Source organism: Lipotes vexillifer, unplaced genomic scaffold, assembly GCF_000442215.2.
Source record: "Lipotes vexillifer unplaced genomic scaffold, Lipotes_vexillifer_v1.1 scaffold498, whole genome shotgun sequence".
NCBI classification, from domain to species: domain Eukaryota; kingdom Metazoa; phylum Chordata; class Mammalia; order Artiodactyla; family Lipotidae; genus Lipotes; species Lipotes vexillifer.
The window spans coordinates 1,562,177-1,578,898 of NW_006793744.1; the positions used below are offsets into that span (position 1 = coordinate 1,562,177).

Here is a 16,722-nt window from a genome sequence, read left to right on the forward strand (position 1 = left end):
CTTCTTGGTATCAAGGGAATAGAATGGACCTGGAGCTCTTTAAGACCCTCACTCCAAAGAATTGTCATTATTTGGCATCTCTGGTGCTTCCCTAAAAGCCACCAATAGAAAGGATTGGGTTTTTTTTTTTTGACCTGATTTGGAGTATGCCATCACTAACAGCATCTTCCTGGGGAGTGTTTGTCTAAAACAATTACAGGCAAGAGTTTTAACTTCATAGCTGTCTTGGGTTATGAGTAACAGTTAAGGAAAAGAGTAGACTAACCAAAAAGTTTAAAAGGAGAGGCCAGAAGAGATGTTCATAGCTGCCTTGAAATCAGAATATTCCTGGAAATCTAGAATGCCACATGCACACCTTGGGCTGTGCACATTCTCAGAAAAGACCTGAGATGGTCCTAATCTCCCACTGCTAGCTGACCTTGACACTCTGTACAGAAGTGGAGGCTAAAGCATAATTGTAAATTGCCTGAGTATTGTTGAAACCTGCCCCAGCACACACACACAGACTCTCAGCAAAGACTTGAAGATTTAGTGCAGGTGGTTTTTTTTTTGCGGTACGCGGGCCTCTCACTGTTGTGGCCTCTCCCATTGTGGAGCACGGGCTCTGGATGCGCAGTCTCAGCGGCCATGGCTCACGGACCCAGCCACTCCGCAGCATGTGGGATCTTCCCAGACCGGGGCACGAACCCATGTCCCCTGCATCGGCAGGCAGACTCTCAACCACTGCGCCTAGGGAAGCCCCTAGTCCAGGTGTTTAAGGAAATCTCTGTTCAATCGTTGGCTGATCAGTAAGCAAACTGACTAGAGACTTCAGTAGCCACACACATAACAAAGAATATAGACTTTACAGAATTAGTTCAGAGAAATCACTAAATTATCAATAAATACAGGTAGCAGCAACAGCAACCCTGGGAAGGTGGGAATAATCTGATTTCCAGAGTTGCAACATTATATTAATTTAAATATCCAGTTTTCAACAAAGTGTTGCAAGACATGAAAAGAAACAAGAAAATATGGCTCATGCATGGTTTTGGACTTTAAATCAGCTATTTTAAATATGTTAAAAGAGCTAAAGAAAAATATATCTAAGGAACTAAAGGAAAGTCTGAGAATGATACCTCACTAAATACAGTAAGTCCCCTACATACAAACAAGTTCTGTTCTGAGAGCATGTTCGTAAGTCCAGTTTGGTCTAAGTCCAACAAAGTTAGCCTAGGTACCCAACTAACACTATCGGCTATAAAGTACTATACTGTAATAGGTTTATAATACTTTTCACACAAATAATACATAAAAAACAAACACAAAAAATAAAACATTTTTAATCTTACAGTACTTGAAAAGTTCAGTAGTGCAGTACAACAGCTGGCATACAGGGGCTGGCATCGAGTGAACAGGCAAGAAGAGTTACTGACTGGAGGAGGGAGAGGAGGTGGGAGATGTTAGAGCTGAAGGATCATCAGCAATAGGAGACGGAGGGCAAGCTGCGATTTCACTCACGCCTGAAGCTGATGACACAGTTTCTGGTTCCTTGCTGGATTCAATTCTGTCTACCCTCTTGAAAAGGCGATCCAGTGATGTCTGGGTCATAGCTCTTTTTTTCTCATAATAGGTGACACAGCACTGAATTGGATTCTGAACGGCTGCTTTAACATTTGGGTCCTGTGCCTCAAAAACTAACAGTGTCTCCTCAAATAAAGAAAATCCCCTTGCCATATCCTGCGTCATGAATCTCTACGGTTCTTCAGTTACTTCTTCTTCCTCTTGTCTCTCTTCATCCTTTCTCTGGGCCTCCATTTCCATCTTTTTGCCTCATTCCACTCTCTCAATTATTTTCACTATTGTTTCCATTGTTATCACTTGGCAGTTCTTAGCTGTACCAGCTACATCACCGCTGCTCTTACACTTGCTTCTGGGCTTGAAATAAAGATACCGTACTATTTTACTCTACCTAGTACTGTAAGTAAAGTACACAAAAGCACAACCACTTGTAGAGGATGCATGCACGTGACTGTGTACGCCAGATATGTGAACTAACTTACTTGATTGGACATGCAAACACATGTTCGCATCTTTGAAAGTTCACAACTTGAAGTTTCATATGTAGGGGGTTTACTGTAGAGAATATCAATAAAGAGGTAGAAATTATTAAGAAGGAACCAAATAGAAATTCTGGAGCTGAAACCTATAGTAATTAAGTAAAACATTCACTGGAAGGATTAACAGCAGATTTGAGCAGGCAGAATAAAGAATCGGTAACTTGAAGATAGTTCAATAGAGATAATCCAATCTGAGGAACAGAAATCAAAAAGAGTGAAGAAACATTAACAGAGTCTCAGAGACCTGTGGTATGGCATCAGGAATGCAAACAGTCTCACAATGGTAGTACCAGAAAGTGATGAGAGAGAAAGGGCCAAGAGAATAAGGCTGAAAATGTCCCAAATTTGATGAAAAACATTAATTTACACATCCAAAAAGCTTAATAAATTCCAATTAGGACAACCTCAAAGAGATCCACACATAGGCTCACCATAATCAAATTGTCAGAAGATAAACAGAAGCTTGAAAGCAATAAGAAAGAAGCAACTCATCATATATAGGGGATCTTCAGTCAGATTAACAGCTTTTTTCTTATTAGAAGCCATAGAAGTCAGAGACATTGAGATGACATATTCAAAGTGCTGCAAGAAAAAACTGTTAACCAAGAATTCTATATACAGAAGTATTTTCCTTTAAAAATGAAGGGCAAAGTAAGATAGTCTGAGGTAAATAAGTGAGAGTTTGTCATTAGCAGATCTGCCCTTAAAAAAAAAAATGGAAGTCCTTCTCATTGGAGTGAAAGCACTAGACACTAGACACTAGACAGTAACTTGATCAACATGAAGCAATAAAATAGATTTACATAGGTAAATCTGAAGGACAGTATATGTGTATTTTTGTTTGTATCTGTTATGTTCTATCTGATTTAAATTACAGCTGCATAAAGCAATACTGATAAACATGTTGTTGGGCACACAATGTATAAAATATATTTTGTGACAATTACAGCGTAAAAGTGGGGAGGGGAATGGAGCTACATAGGAGCAAAACTTTTGTGTACTATTGGTATTCATTCTAATTAAGATGTTAATAGTAATCCCCAGGGCAATCACTAAGAAAACATCCCCAAAATATTTGGTGAAAGAAATAAGGGAATTAAACTGATACACTAAAATATCTGTTTAACATAAAATGAAGCAACTGTGGAAGAATTGAGGAACAAAAATTCATATGACTTATAGAAAATAAATAGCAAATGGCAGATGTAAATCCTACTTTGTCAGTAATTGTATTAAATGTAAATGGATTAAACTCTCCAATTAGAAGGCAGGGATTGGCAGAATACTTTAAAAACACATAAACTATATACTGTCTACAGAAGAGTCACATTTGACTCAAGGACACAAATATGGTAAAAGTAAAAGCTGGAAAAAGATATTCCATGAAAACAATAACCAAAAGTGAGCTAGAGTGGCTAAACCAATACCAGAGAAAATAGGTTTTAAGACAAAAATTGTTACTAGAGACAAAGAAGTACAGTTTATAATTGTAATGATAAAAGGATCAACTCTTCAAGAAGATATGACAATTACAAACATATATACAGTTAACAATAGAGAAGCAAAATACATAAGCAAAAACCAAAAGAATTGAAGGGATAGACAATTCAACAATAATAGTTTAAAATTTAAATACTCCATTTTGAATAAAGAATGGAATAGCAAGATGGAATATAAGCAAGAAATTAGAAGACAGTGCTACAAACCAACTAAATCTCTGTAGAACATTCAACAACAGCAGGGGACACATTCTTCTCAAGTGCACATGAAATTTTTTTCAAGGTAGACCACATGTTAAGCTTAAGTTGCAATAAATTTAAATGGATTGATAATACAAAGTATGTTTTCTGATGACAGTGGAATTTTATGAGATATATTACAGAAGGAAATTTGGGAAATTCACAAATATGTTGAAATTAATCAACACACTCCCAAAAGGGATGGCTCAAACAAAATCACAAGGGAAATCAGGATATACTATGAGATAGTGAAAATGAAAACATACAAAAACTTATTGGGTGCAATGAAGGCATTGCTCAGTGGGAAATTTATTAATATTTTAATGCCTATGTTAAAAAATAGAGAAAACTCTCAAAACAAAAACCTAGACTTCTATCTTAAGAAACTAGAAAAAGAAGAGCAAGCTAAACCCAAAGCAGATATAAGAAAGGAAATAAAATGACTAGAACAGAAATGAAAGAGCTAGAGAATCGAAAAACAAGAGAAAGTCAATAAAACCAAAAGTTGGTTCTTTAAGTAGATCAACAAAATTGGCAAACTTTGGCTAGACTGACCAGGAAAAAAGGAAGATTCAAATTACTAAAATCAAGAATGAATTAGAAGGATCATTGTTGACCTTACAGATAGAAAGAGGACTATAAAGGAATACTATGAGCAGTGGTATGTCAATGAATTTGATAAGTTATATGAAGTGAACAAATTTCTAGAAGGATACAAGTTACCAAAACTATCAAGCAGAAATGAACTCTGTAAATAGATGTATAACATGTTAAGAGACTGAGTTAGAAATTAAAAACTTCTTACAATAAAAAACCAAGTCTACACTGGTGAATTCTGTCAGTTTAAAGAAGTAACTTTTCAATTAAAAAAAAGTTAGAAAAGAGAGAACACTTCCTAACTCATTCTTTGAAGTCAGTATTACCTTGATACCCAAACCAAAGACTTCGTAAGAAAAAAAAACTATAGTTAAGTATTGCTTACAAATATAGATGTAAGTATTCTCAACAAAGTTCTAGCAAATCAAATCCAGCAGTATATAAAAAGGATTATACACCCTGATTAAGTGACATTTATCTCAGGGTTGAAAGGTTGGTTCAACGTACAAAAATCAATCTAATGCAACCTATTTATAGAATAAACGTGGACGTAACCCCACATAATTGTCTCAATAAACAAAGTATTTGATAAAATCCAACGCCCTTTTGTAATAAAAACACTCAACAAACTGGGAAAAGAAGTGAACTTCCTCAGTCTAACAAGAGTGTATCTGTGGGCTTCCCTGGTGGCACAGTGGTTGAGAGTCCGCCTGCCGATGCAGGGGATACGGGTTTGTGCCCCGGTCCAGGAAGATCCCGCATGCCGCAGAGCGGCTGGGCCCGTGAGCCATGGCCGTTGAGCCTGCACGTCTGGAGCCTGTGCTCCGCAACAGGAGAGGCCACAACAGTGAGAGGCCCGCATACCGCAAAAAAAAAAAAAAAAGTGTATCTGTAAAAAGTGCACAGCTGGGACTTCCCTGGCGGCCCAGTGGTCAAGACTCTGCACTTCCAATGCTGGGGGCACAGGTTCCATCCCTGGTTGGGGAATTAAGATCCCACGTGCCATGTGGTGCAGCCAAAAAAAAAAAATGCACATCTAACTTTTTTTTTTTAACATCTTTATTGGTGTATAATTGATTTACAATACTGTGTTAGTTTCTGCTTTATAACAAAGTGAATCAGCTATACATATACATATATCCCCATATCTCCTCCTTCTTGCGTCTCCCTCCCACACCCCCTATCCCACCCCTCTTGGTCACAAAGTACAGAGCTGATCTCCCTGAGCTATGTGGCTGCTTCCCACTAGCTATCTGTTTTACATTTGGTAGTGTATATAAGTCCATGCCACTCTCTCACTTCGTCCCAGCTTACCCTTCCCCCTCCTCGTATCCCCAAATCCATGCTCTACGTCTGTGTCTTTATTCCTGTCCTGCCCCAAGGTTCTTCAGAACCTTTTTTTCTTAGATTCCATATATATGTGTTAGCATACAGTATTTATTTTTCTCCTTCTGATTTACTTCTCTCTGTATGACAATCTCTAGGTCCATCCACCTCACTGCAAATAACTCAATTTCGTTTCTTTTTATGGCTGAATAATATTCCATTGTATATATGTGCCACATCTTCTTTAAACATTCATCTGTCAATAGATACTTAGGTTGCTTCCATGTCCTGCCTATTGTAAATAGAACAGCTAACATATTGAATGGTGAAATGCTGTATTCTTTCCCCAAGGATGTGCACTCTCACCTCTTCTGTTCAACACTGTACTGGAAATTCAAGCCAGGGCAGTTAGGTAAGAAAGAGAAATAAAAAGCATCCATATTGAAAAGAAAAAAAGAAAACTATCTCTATTTGCAGTTGACATAATCTTAGGTAGATAGATACCCCTAAACAATCCACAAAACAACAACAGCAAAATACAACTATTAGAGTTCACAAGTGAGGTCAGCTGATTGCAAGATAGAAAATCAATATATAAAAAACACTTGTATTTTATAAACTATCAATAAACAGCCTGAAAATGAAATTAAGAGAATTCCACTTACAGTAGAATCAAAATGAATAAAATACTTAGGAGTAAAATTAATCAAAGAAGTGCAAGACTTGTACTGAAAAGTAAAAAACATTTAATGAAATTAAAGACCTATATAAATTGAAAGACATCCCGTGTTCATGAATTGAGTGACCTAAATGTTGTCATGGTGGAAATACTCCCCAGTTGGTCTACAGATTAACTGTAAAACCTCCAAAATTCCAATTTCTTTTCTGCAGAAATTGATATTAGTCCTAAAATTCTTATGAAAATGCAGGGGACCCAGAACAGCCAGAAGAACCTTGGGGGAAAAAAAAGTTGGAAGACTCAAATTTCCCAGTTTCAAAACTTACTACAAAACTTTAGTAATCAAGGCAATTTGGTACTGGTATAAGAATAGACATACAGGTTAATGAAATGGAATTGAGCGTCCAGAAGTAAACAAGGTTTTGAACAAGGGTACCAAGACTATTCAATCAGAACAAAATAGTGTTTTCAGCCAAGGACGCTGGGCACAACTGGTTATCCACATGCAAATGAATCAACCTGGCCTCCCACCTCCCACTGTATATAAAAATTAACTCAAGTGGAGCAGAGACCTAAACGTAAGAGCTAAACCTATAAAACTCTTAGAAAAAAACATAGATGTGTGTCTCTGTAGCCTAGTTTTCTTACATATGACATCAAAAGCTCAAGCAACCAAAGAAAAAGTAGATAAATTTGACTTCATCAAAATTAACAACTTTTGTGTGTCAAAGTACATTGTCAAGAAAGAAAGAAAACCCACAGAATGGGAGAAAATAGTTGCAAATCCTGTATCTGACGAGTGTCCAATATCAAAAATATACATTAAAAAAACTTATGACTCAACAATAAAAAAAATTTAGACACAAAGGATTTGAACAGACATTTTTCCAAGGAAAATATACAAATGGCCAATGAGCATATGGAAAGATGCTCAACATCATTAGTCATTAGGGAAATGCAAATCACAACACAATGAGACACCCATTAGGATGGATGTAATAAAAAGAAGGCAAAATAATTATTGGTGAGGATGTGGAGAAGCTGGAACTCTTAGATTGCTGGTGGGATTGTGAAAATGATGCAGCCACTTTGTTTTTTGTTCGTTTGTTTTTGTTTTTTAACATCTTTATTGGAGTACAATTGCTTTACAATGGTGTGTTGATGCAGCCACTTTGGAAAACAAGTTATCTGTTCCCCAAAATGTTGTATGTATAGTTACCATTTGAGCCGGCAATTCCACCCCTAGGTATGTACCCAAAAGAATTGAAAACATGTTCACACAAAAATTGTTAAATTATTCATATTAGTAATAACAGCCCAAATGTTCATCAACTGGTGAGTGACTAAGCGAAATGTGGTATATCCATACAATGGAATATTATTTGGAAGTAAAAAGGAATGAAGTATTTATACATGCTACAGTTGACAAACCTTAAAAACATTGTGCCAAGTGAAAAGAAGCCAGACATATATGATTTCATTTATATGAAATGTCCAGAATAGGCAAATCCATAGAGACAGAAAGTAGGTAAGTGGTCTCCAGGGGCTGGGGGTAAGGGGAAGTGGAGTGACTCCTAATGGGTATGGGATTTCCTTTTGGGTGATGAGAATGTTCTGGAATTAGGTAGTGGTGATGGTTGTACAACCTTGTAAATATACTAAAAACCGCTGAATAATACACTTTAATATGGTGAATTCTTTGGTATATAACTTGTATTTCAATAAATAAATAAATGCTATCATTATGAATACTGTTTATGCCCAGATGATCATGGCATTGTTATGTGCTGTGTAGATTAACTTGAACGACATCATATAGATACAGATAACATTTAATAGCAAAAAGTATAATTAAATATAAAGTAAATATTTCCTCCTTCAGGGCTACTGTATGGCCATTAAAATTGTATTGTCAAGTTTATTGTTGTCTAATATGTATACACTAAAATGCTTATCATCAAATTATTTTATCTTCTGGTGTAAATTATTTGAGAAACATATCGGTTAAACATGTCTTTAAAGAGGAAGTAAAATAATAGTGGACATTTAGGAAAGGGAAATTGTTCACATTGACTTTGTATTCATGACTAATATAACTGCAACTATCTAAAATTTCCTTGGGAAGTTGAGCACGTTTGTGAGATACAGTGTCACTATTTGAGCTTTTTTTTTCCGAAAAAGATGAATCTATATATATATGGTTGGGGTTTTTTCAGGTCAAGCAAATGAAGTGGCCAAAGAAGCTGCTAACAGATGGACTGGTATGTATTACAGTGGCACTGATAAACTAGTCAAACTCTTGTACACTTACTATGATGTGAAATGCAGGAGCTATTGTGCCTGGTTAAGTTCAAGAAAAGACATTTCTGAAAGTGTATGTATTAATCAAGATTTTATATCTTAAATCATTTCATTTACTTAAGGAATTTTTTAAATCTTATTATGAGTCATTTTGTAAAGTGTAAGGCATTTTTGTAAAACCAATGATTACTTTAAGTTTTGTGTAACTTTTCCCAGATAAATCACTTGGGCTAATCACTTAACTTTCTTATATATTAATGCAAGATACAACTTTTAAGAGTTTCATGCAATCCTAAAGATTTGTCTTCCTGCTCATAATAATAATTGCAAACATTTGTCAAGGGCTGATTATGAGCCAGGCATTATAAAGCGTGTCTGTGCTGCATTCTCATTTAATCTCCACAGCAATCTTATGAGGTACATAGGATTATTATCCCTAATTTTAGAGACAAAACTGAGGCCACTAGGAACCCACAGTCACACAGGTGCTAGGCAGTGGAACAGGAATTAGATTTCAGAGTCCAAGCTCTCACCCACCACACGGGATAGTCTTCTCTGTGTACCTGCTTTCATGTAAATGCCTCATTAATCCCTTTGCCAATTGATACACCCTCTGGTTTATACCAGGTAAATACTAAGAAATGGGAACTCATGAGGCATTATCTATGTGTCTTAAAATTTAGAAGAACGTTAATAAATAATGATTGTTGTGAATTATATACAAGTATGATTATTGTTGTTAAAACCTGTCCGGAAGTTACCCTGATGTTTTTTCAGTATTTAATTATAAAATAATGGTAATTGAACCTTTCCATCCTGGTAATAGTCTTTAATGCCTTTATATGTGTTACCCTTATTCTGTTTCTGTGGGACAGTATGGATAAGATTGCATTGACACAGAGATGCAGAAAGCTTGAAGTAGCTGCCTTAAGTCAAAGGTGATTAGTCCCTGGAAGAACAGGGATTAGAGCCAGATTTCCCTGATTCCATGTCCAGACCTCTGTATTTCACAGAAAACTTAAGAATTGTTTTTCCTTGTTTATTTTAGAATTAAGTACACTGATAAAATCAATATAACTGGCCTTTGGTTCCTATAAAATTGCAGTCTTATTTATTACAAAGTTATTTCCTAAATAGTGTAACACTTTAGTGATAAGAACAGAGGAGGGTAAAAACAGCAAACTTACATTAAATAAAAGAGAATAATGAAATGTGTGTCCAATAAAGAATAAATAAATAATACATACAGTGATATCATATAGGTTTGAGAAATATAAAATTTTGAGTAAGGAAAAAGGCAAGTGGATTTTTAGGTTAAAAATAAGACAAGAGTCACAAAATGATTTCCCCTAATTAACAAAGCAGCTCAGCAAACAGTAGGCACAGGCAACCTATGTATATAGTGGGAGGAACTTGACTTTCAAAGGAATCCAGGTTGTTCTCCTTATTTGCTATGTGATTTATTGAACCTCTCTGACCCTGCTTCTTCATCTGTTCAATGTGGATAATATCTACCTCACATTTTGGAAGGATTACATAAAACAGTTTGTAAGCCGTTTAGCACACCATTAGACACATTGATAAACAAATACTCCCCTTTTCCCTGTCTCTTAAAAAAATCCTTTCATGTTTTCCAGTTGATCATAAACTTCAAAAATTATAATTTAAAAAATGTGAACAACTTTTTTTTCCCTTGTGTTACTAGTTGAGAAAGAACCTGAAACTTTTTAAATCATATAGGAAGGATGATATTTTCAGAACAGTAGAAACAGCTGTTAAGAACCATATTTCTTGGGGCTTCCCTGGTGGCGCAGTGGTTGAGAGTCCGCCTGCCAATGCAGGGGACATGGGTTCATGCCCCGGTCTGGGAGGATCTCACATGCCGCAGAGCGGCTGGGCCCATGAGCCATGGCGGCTGAGCCTGCGTGTCCGGAGCCCATGCTCCGCAACGGGAGAGGCCACAACAGTGAGAGGCCCGTGTACCGCAAAAACAAACAAACAAAAAAACGTATTTCCATTTGAGTGTACAACTTGCTCCTTCCAACATAAAAGTGTTATGAAAAAATCATGGAGTTAAAATGAATTACACCTCAGAAAACCTTCCTGTTTTCAAAACAAACAAAAAGAAAACATCAATAATACTGATAACTAAAGATCGTTATATAATTATTAGTTAAGATTTGGTTTCTTTATACTGAAAAGTTCCCTAAAATGTATTTTAAGTTGAGCATACTTACCGTTCAGTAATTCAATATTTCAATTTTATAGAATGAGAAGTCACCTCAGGGTATAAATATAACTAGAAATATAGCATCTAAGTGTTTTGCAACATTAAGTAACTTTAAAAGTGATTTATCAAATTATATAAAACCTTGCCTAATAACTAAGATAGTGGAGTTTTTATGACTTTGTATGAGAGGCACCTAAATGAGTGAGGGGGGAAAGATGTTGTGAGGTCCTAACATAGACTTATGCATGTGATATTGCCCATCCTATTCCTGTATATATCTTGGGTATGCCACCATATAAATTAATATGAATTCTACCAGTCTTAAGGTTGTTTCTTTAAAAAAAAAGTATTTTTTTATCCATTCATAAACATTTCCACATAATAGAAAAATTAATTGACAGGGATGAACTGTCAAGATTGCGGGTAACTTTGTCTTGAAGGCAGACATTGAGTGGCCCAAGGACATATTTAATCAGAGTCTTTTTGAATTGGTCCATTAAGCATTGTATGGAGAGGCTTTTTATTTGTTTATTCTTTTGTTTGTTCTTAATCTTTGAAGGTTTATAATAAAATGGTTTCTTGCCCTCACATGAACCAGGAAATCCTTCCTGCAGAGGCTCTAGTCTTACTATGGTGCCTCGTTTTCTTCTCTCCTGATCCCGGGTTGAAGTACATTCCTCCAAGGCTCCTACAGCATTGCATCTGTCCTCTTGTTTTCTGGAAATCTTTCTGTATTCTTGGAGCCTATTCTACAAGCTGTACACATAACACTTGATCTTTTCTCTCTAACATACATATCACTTTGGAATTGTTTAGTGATAAATTGATTTTTCTCTCTCTACTCTTGTGTCAGTTTGAAGGCATAGGCTCTTTATGTTCTGGAATACCTGTAATACACTTAATAGCTGTCTTATGTAGCAATGGGCCCTCTATAAGTATTTGGTTGTGACTGTCAAGATTGCACAGGTTGTGCAGACACTAATCAAATTAAACAGATTATTCTAGAGTACCTCATGCTATTAGTATTCTCTCTTAGGTTCTTATGAAAAGTAGAGATTTGGTTTAGATCATTACATAAAGATTTATTTTAATATCTGTTGATATTCACATGCCGCAGAGCGGCTGGGCCCATGAGCCATGGCGGCTGAGCCTGCGTGTCCGGAGCCCATGCTCCGCAACGGGAGAGGCCACAACAGTGAGAGGCCCGTGTACCGCAAAAACAAACAAACAAAAAAACGTATTTCCATTTGAGTGTACAACTTGCTCCTTCCAACATAAAAGTGTTATGAAAAAATCATGGAGTTAAAATGAATTACACCTCAGAAAACCTTCCTGTTTTCAAAACAAACAAAAAGAAAACATCAATAATACTGATAACTAAAGATCGTTATATAATTATTAGTTAAGATTTGGTTTCTTTATACTGAAAAGTTCCCTAAAATGTATTTTAAGTTGAGCATACTTACCGTTCAGTAATTCAATATTTCAATTTTATAGAATGAGAAGTCACCTCAGGGTATAAATATAACTAGAAATATAGCATCTAAGTGTTTTGCAACATTAAGTAACTTTAAAAGTGATTTATCAAATTATATAAAACCTTGCCTAATAACTAAGATAGTGGAGTTTTTATGACTTTGTATGAGAGGCACCTAAATGAGTGAGGGGGGAAAGATGTTGTGAGGTCCTAACATAGACTTATGCATGTGATATTGCCCATCCTATTCCTGTATATATCTTGGGTATGCCACCATATAAATTAATATGAATTCTACCAGTCTTAAGGTTGTTTCTTTAAAAAAAAAGTATTTTTTTATCCATTCATAAACATTTCCACATAATAGAAAAATTAATTGACAGGGATGAACTGTCAAGATTGCGGGTAACTTTGTCTTGAAGGCAGACATTGAGTGGCCCAAGGACATATTTAATCAGAGTCTTTTTGAATTGGTCCATTAAGCATTGTATGGAGAGGCTTTTTATTTGTTTATTCTTTTGTTTGTTCTTAATCTTTGAAGGTTTATAATAAAATGGTTTCTTGCCCTCACATGAACCAGGAAATCCTTCCTGCAGAGGCTCTAGTCTTACTATGGTGCCTCGTTTTCTTCTCTCCTGATCCCGGGTTGAAGTACATTCCTCCAAGGCTCCTACAGCATTGCATCTGTCCTCTTGTTTTCTGGAAATCTTTCTGTATTCTTGGAGCCTATTCTACAAGCTGTACACATAACACTTGATCTTTTCTCTCTAACATACATATCACTTTGGAATTGTTTAGTGATAAATTGATTTTTCTCTCTCTACTCTTGTGTCAGTTTGAAGGCATAGGCTCTTTATGTTCTGGAATACCTGTAATACACTTAATAGCTGTCTTATGTAGCAATGGGCCCTCTATAAGTATTTGGTTGTGACTGTCAAGATTGCACAGGTTGTGCAGACACTAATCAAATTAAACAGATTATTCTAGAGTACCTCATGCTATTAGTATTCTCTCTTAGGTTCTTATGAAAAGTAGAGATTTGGTTTAGATCATTACATAAAGATTTATTTTAATATCTGTTGATATCCTATAACTCTTTATTTAGAGAAATGAGGATATTTTGTTAACATTATTCTATTTGATATAGTAGTATTCACCTCAGCAGTGAACTTCGTTCCAAACATTTAGTTATCAATATTTGATACTTGGAATTAAACTTCCTAAAACAATATTTTTAAGAGTGATCGAACTTCATATATTAATTTCCTAATGGTACCGTAACAATATACTTCAGACCAGGTGGCGTAAATAAAGAAATTGATTTTCTCACAGTTCTGGAGGGTGGAAGTCCAAACTCAAGGTGTAGGCAGGTTTGGTTTTTTCTGAGGCCTCTCTCTCCTTGGCTTCTTCTCCTTGTGTCCTGGCAGTCTTTCCAATGCCTGGTCCTGGTGTCTCAGTGTATCCACATTTCCTTTTCTTGTAAGAACACCAGTCAGATTGGATTAGGGCCTACCCCAGTGGGCTCATTTTAACTTAATCACCTCTTTAAAGACCCAGTTTCCAAATACAATCATATTCTGAGGTAGTGGGGTTTAGGACTACAACATATGAATTAGGGGGAGGTGATAATTCGGCCAATAACACTCCAAAAGAACCTACTTTAACCCTTCATTTCATTATCACAACTAACACAGTGTTTAATGTTTTATAGAATACTCTGAACCAGAAAACTCTATACCATTACTTTTCTGTATTTATAATACATATTCATTATAAAGATGGTATATATACATTAAAGAGAATGTGTAAAATTAAAAAAAGAAAACTCACCGTCATTCCCATTCCCTCAGTGCAGCCATTGTGAGCACGTTGGTACTGCCTTGCATCCTTCACTGCCTATGCATTGACACCCTTCTACTTGATTAGACATTTAGATTGCTTTTTTTTTTTTACATCTTTCTTGGAGTATAATTGCTTTACAATGGTGTGTTAGTTTCTGCTTTATAACGAAGTGAATCAGTTATACATATACATATGTTCCCATATCTCTTCCCTCTTGCGTCTCCCTCCCTCCAACCCTCCCTATCCCACCCCTCTAGGTGGTCACAAAGCACCAAGCTGATCTCCCTGTGCTATACGGCTGCTTCCCACTAGCTATCTATTTTACGTTTGGTAGTGTATATATGTCCATGCCACTCTCTCACGTTGTCACAGCTTACCCTTCCCCCTCCCCATATCCTCAAGTCCATTCTCTAGTAGGTCTGTGTCTTTATTCCTGTCTTACCCCTAGGTTCTTCATGACATTTTTTTTTCTTAGATTCCATATATATGTGTTAGCATACGGTATTTGTCTTTCTTTTTCTGACTTACTTCACTCTATATGACAGACTCTAGGTCCGTCCGCCTCACTACAAATAACTCAGTTTCATTTCTTTTTATGGCTGAGTAATATTCCATTGTATATATGTGCCACATCTTCTTTATCCATTCATCTGTTGATGGACACTTAGGTTGCTTCCATGTCCTGGCTATTGTAAATAGAGCTGCAATGAACATTTTGGTACATGACTCTTTGTGAATTATGGTTTTCTCAGGGTATATGCCCAGTAGTGGGATTGCTGGGTCGTATGGTCTTTCTATTTGTAGTTTTTTAAGGAACCTCCATACTGTTCTCCATAGTGGCTGTACCAATTCACATTCCCACCAGCAGTGCAAGAGTATTCCCTTTTCTCCACACCCTCTCCAGCATTTATTGTTTCTAGATTTTTTTATTGCTTTTATTTTTTTCTTTTGTTACACTGGGATGAAGATTTGCTCATAAATCTTTGTACACAATTTATTTCCTTGGGATAAATCCCTTTATATAGATGTAACACTTTTTTCAGTGGTAAACTGCATTTAAATTCCCTAGAAGACATTCAGGATATATCTGTTCCTCTTTTAGTCTTAAGAGAATCCCTTCCCTCCTCCTCACCCCTTCTCCCTGGCCTGATTGGAAGCCATTCTCTCTGTGGGGGAGGGACAGGGGTTCCATTTGGGAACAGGAGCAACTCTAATTCCTGAGGTAACAGAATCCTACCTCTGCTGTGGAAATGTGGAAGAGGCACCATTAACCTCTCCCTGGCTTTGGATTATTCTTTAAGTCAGGTATTCTTTAGTGGCAACTAATTTACTGAATTCTGTTTTTTGCGGTACGCGGGCCGCTCACTGCTGTGGCCTCTCCCGTTGCGGAGCACAGGCTCCGGACGCGCAGGCTCAGTGGCCATGGCTCACGGGCCCAGCCGCTCCGCGGCATGTGGGATATTCCTGGACCGGGGCGCAAACCCGTGTCCCCTGACTCGGCAGGCGGACTCTCAACCACTGCGCCAACAGGGAAGCCCCCTACTGAATTTTTTAATATGAAATCTGTTTATTCAAAATAATCATTAAATCTTTTCTTTCTTCTGAAGTTAATTGCTGCTACTCTTGAAAATATAGAAAACTCCTTATTTTGATACCTCTAAAAGTAATAGAAGTAAAAAAAAAGCTGAATGTAATTATATTTGAAATGTTTTGTGATTATGTTTTCAATTCTCAAAAATATTTCTCAATTTTCTTTATAGATAACGTATTTGCAATAAAATCTTGGGCCAAAAGAAAATTTGGGTTTGAAGAAAATAAAATTGATAAAAATTTTGGAATTCCAGAAGACTTTGACTACGTAGACTAAAATGTTTGGTGTCAGTGAAAGAGCTATGTGCTTGTGAATATGTAAATTTTTATATCATCCAGCTAAATGTACTGAATTTTCATTTACCTATAACTGTGTTTGTTTTATTAATTTTAAATAAAGTATAAAGTGTAGATGTTTTGCACTCTTTTTGATCAGTCAAAAGCAGAATAATAGCCATGTTCTCTCAGTGCTCATTAGAGTAGGAGAATACAAGTAAAGTCGTCCACCTGTTAGTTTTACCAATAATTTTTTATAGCTTAAAGCCCATGACATGATAACATTTTTTAGTTTCTCTCAAATATTAAATATTAAGAACTAAGGGTAATTTTGAAGGCTGTATTATACCTATACGCCCATACATACATGCTTGGAAATAACCTTAAAAACTCTAATGGCTGCTTTACTATTTAGCAGTATTTAGTGGAAAATGTGAGTGATTGATTTTCAGTGTATAGCATCATATTTGCAAATTTCACACAGGAAAAAATACAGAAAGGTGGTGTTCCTCAAACTCAAGAGTTAGGTAGTAATTCCTCAGACATGAAAACTACTTTCTTCTGAA

At 36.2% G+C, this 16,722-nt stretch overlaps 1 protein-coding gene across 2 annotated transcripts in view; it reads left to right on the forward strand.

Annotated features, from left to right (window-relative positions):
• Positions 1–16,373, forward strand: part of MND1 (meiotic nuclear divisions 1) — an 84,534-nt gene extending 68,161 nt beyond the window's left edge. The window contains exons 6-7 of one of the 2 annotated variants that reach the window (XM_007466717.1): positions 8,657–8,701; positions 16,051–16,373. In XM_007466717.1, coding sequence (XP_007466779.1) covers positions 8,657–8,701; positions 16,051–16,068 — 63 coding nt within the window. In that variant the 3' untranslated portion in view covers positions 16,069–16,373. The remainder of the gene's footprint in view (positions 1–8,656; positions 8,702–16,050) is intronic. The other variant, XM_007466716.1, reaches the window with a different exon arrangement.
• Positions 16,374–16,722: the final 349 nt, after the last annotated feature.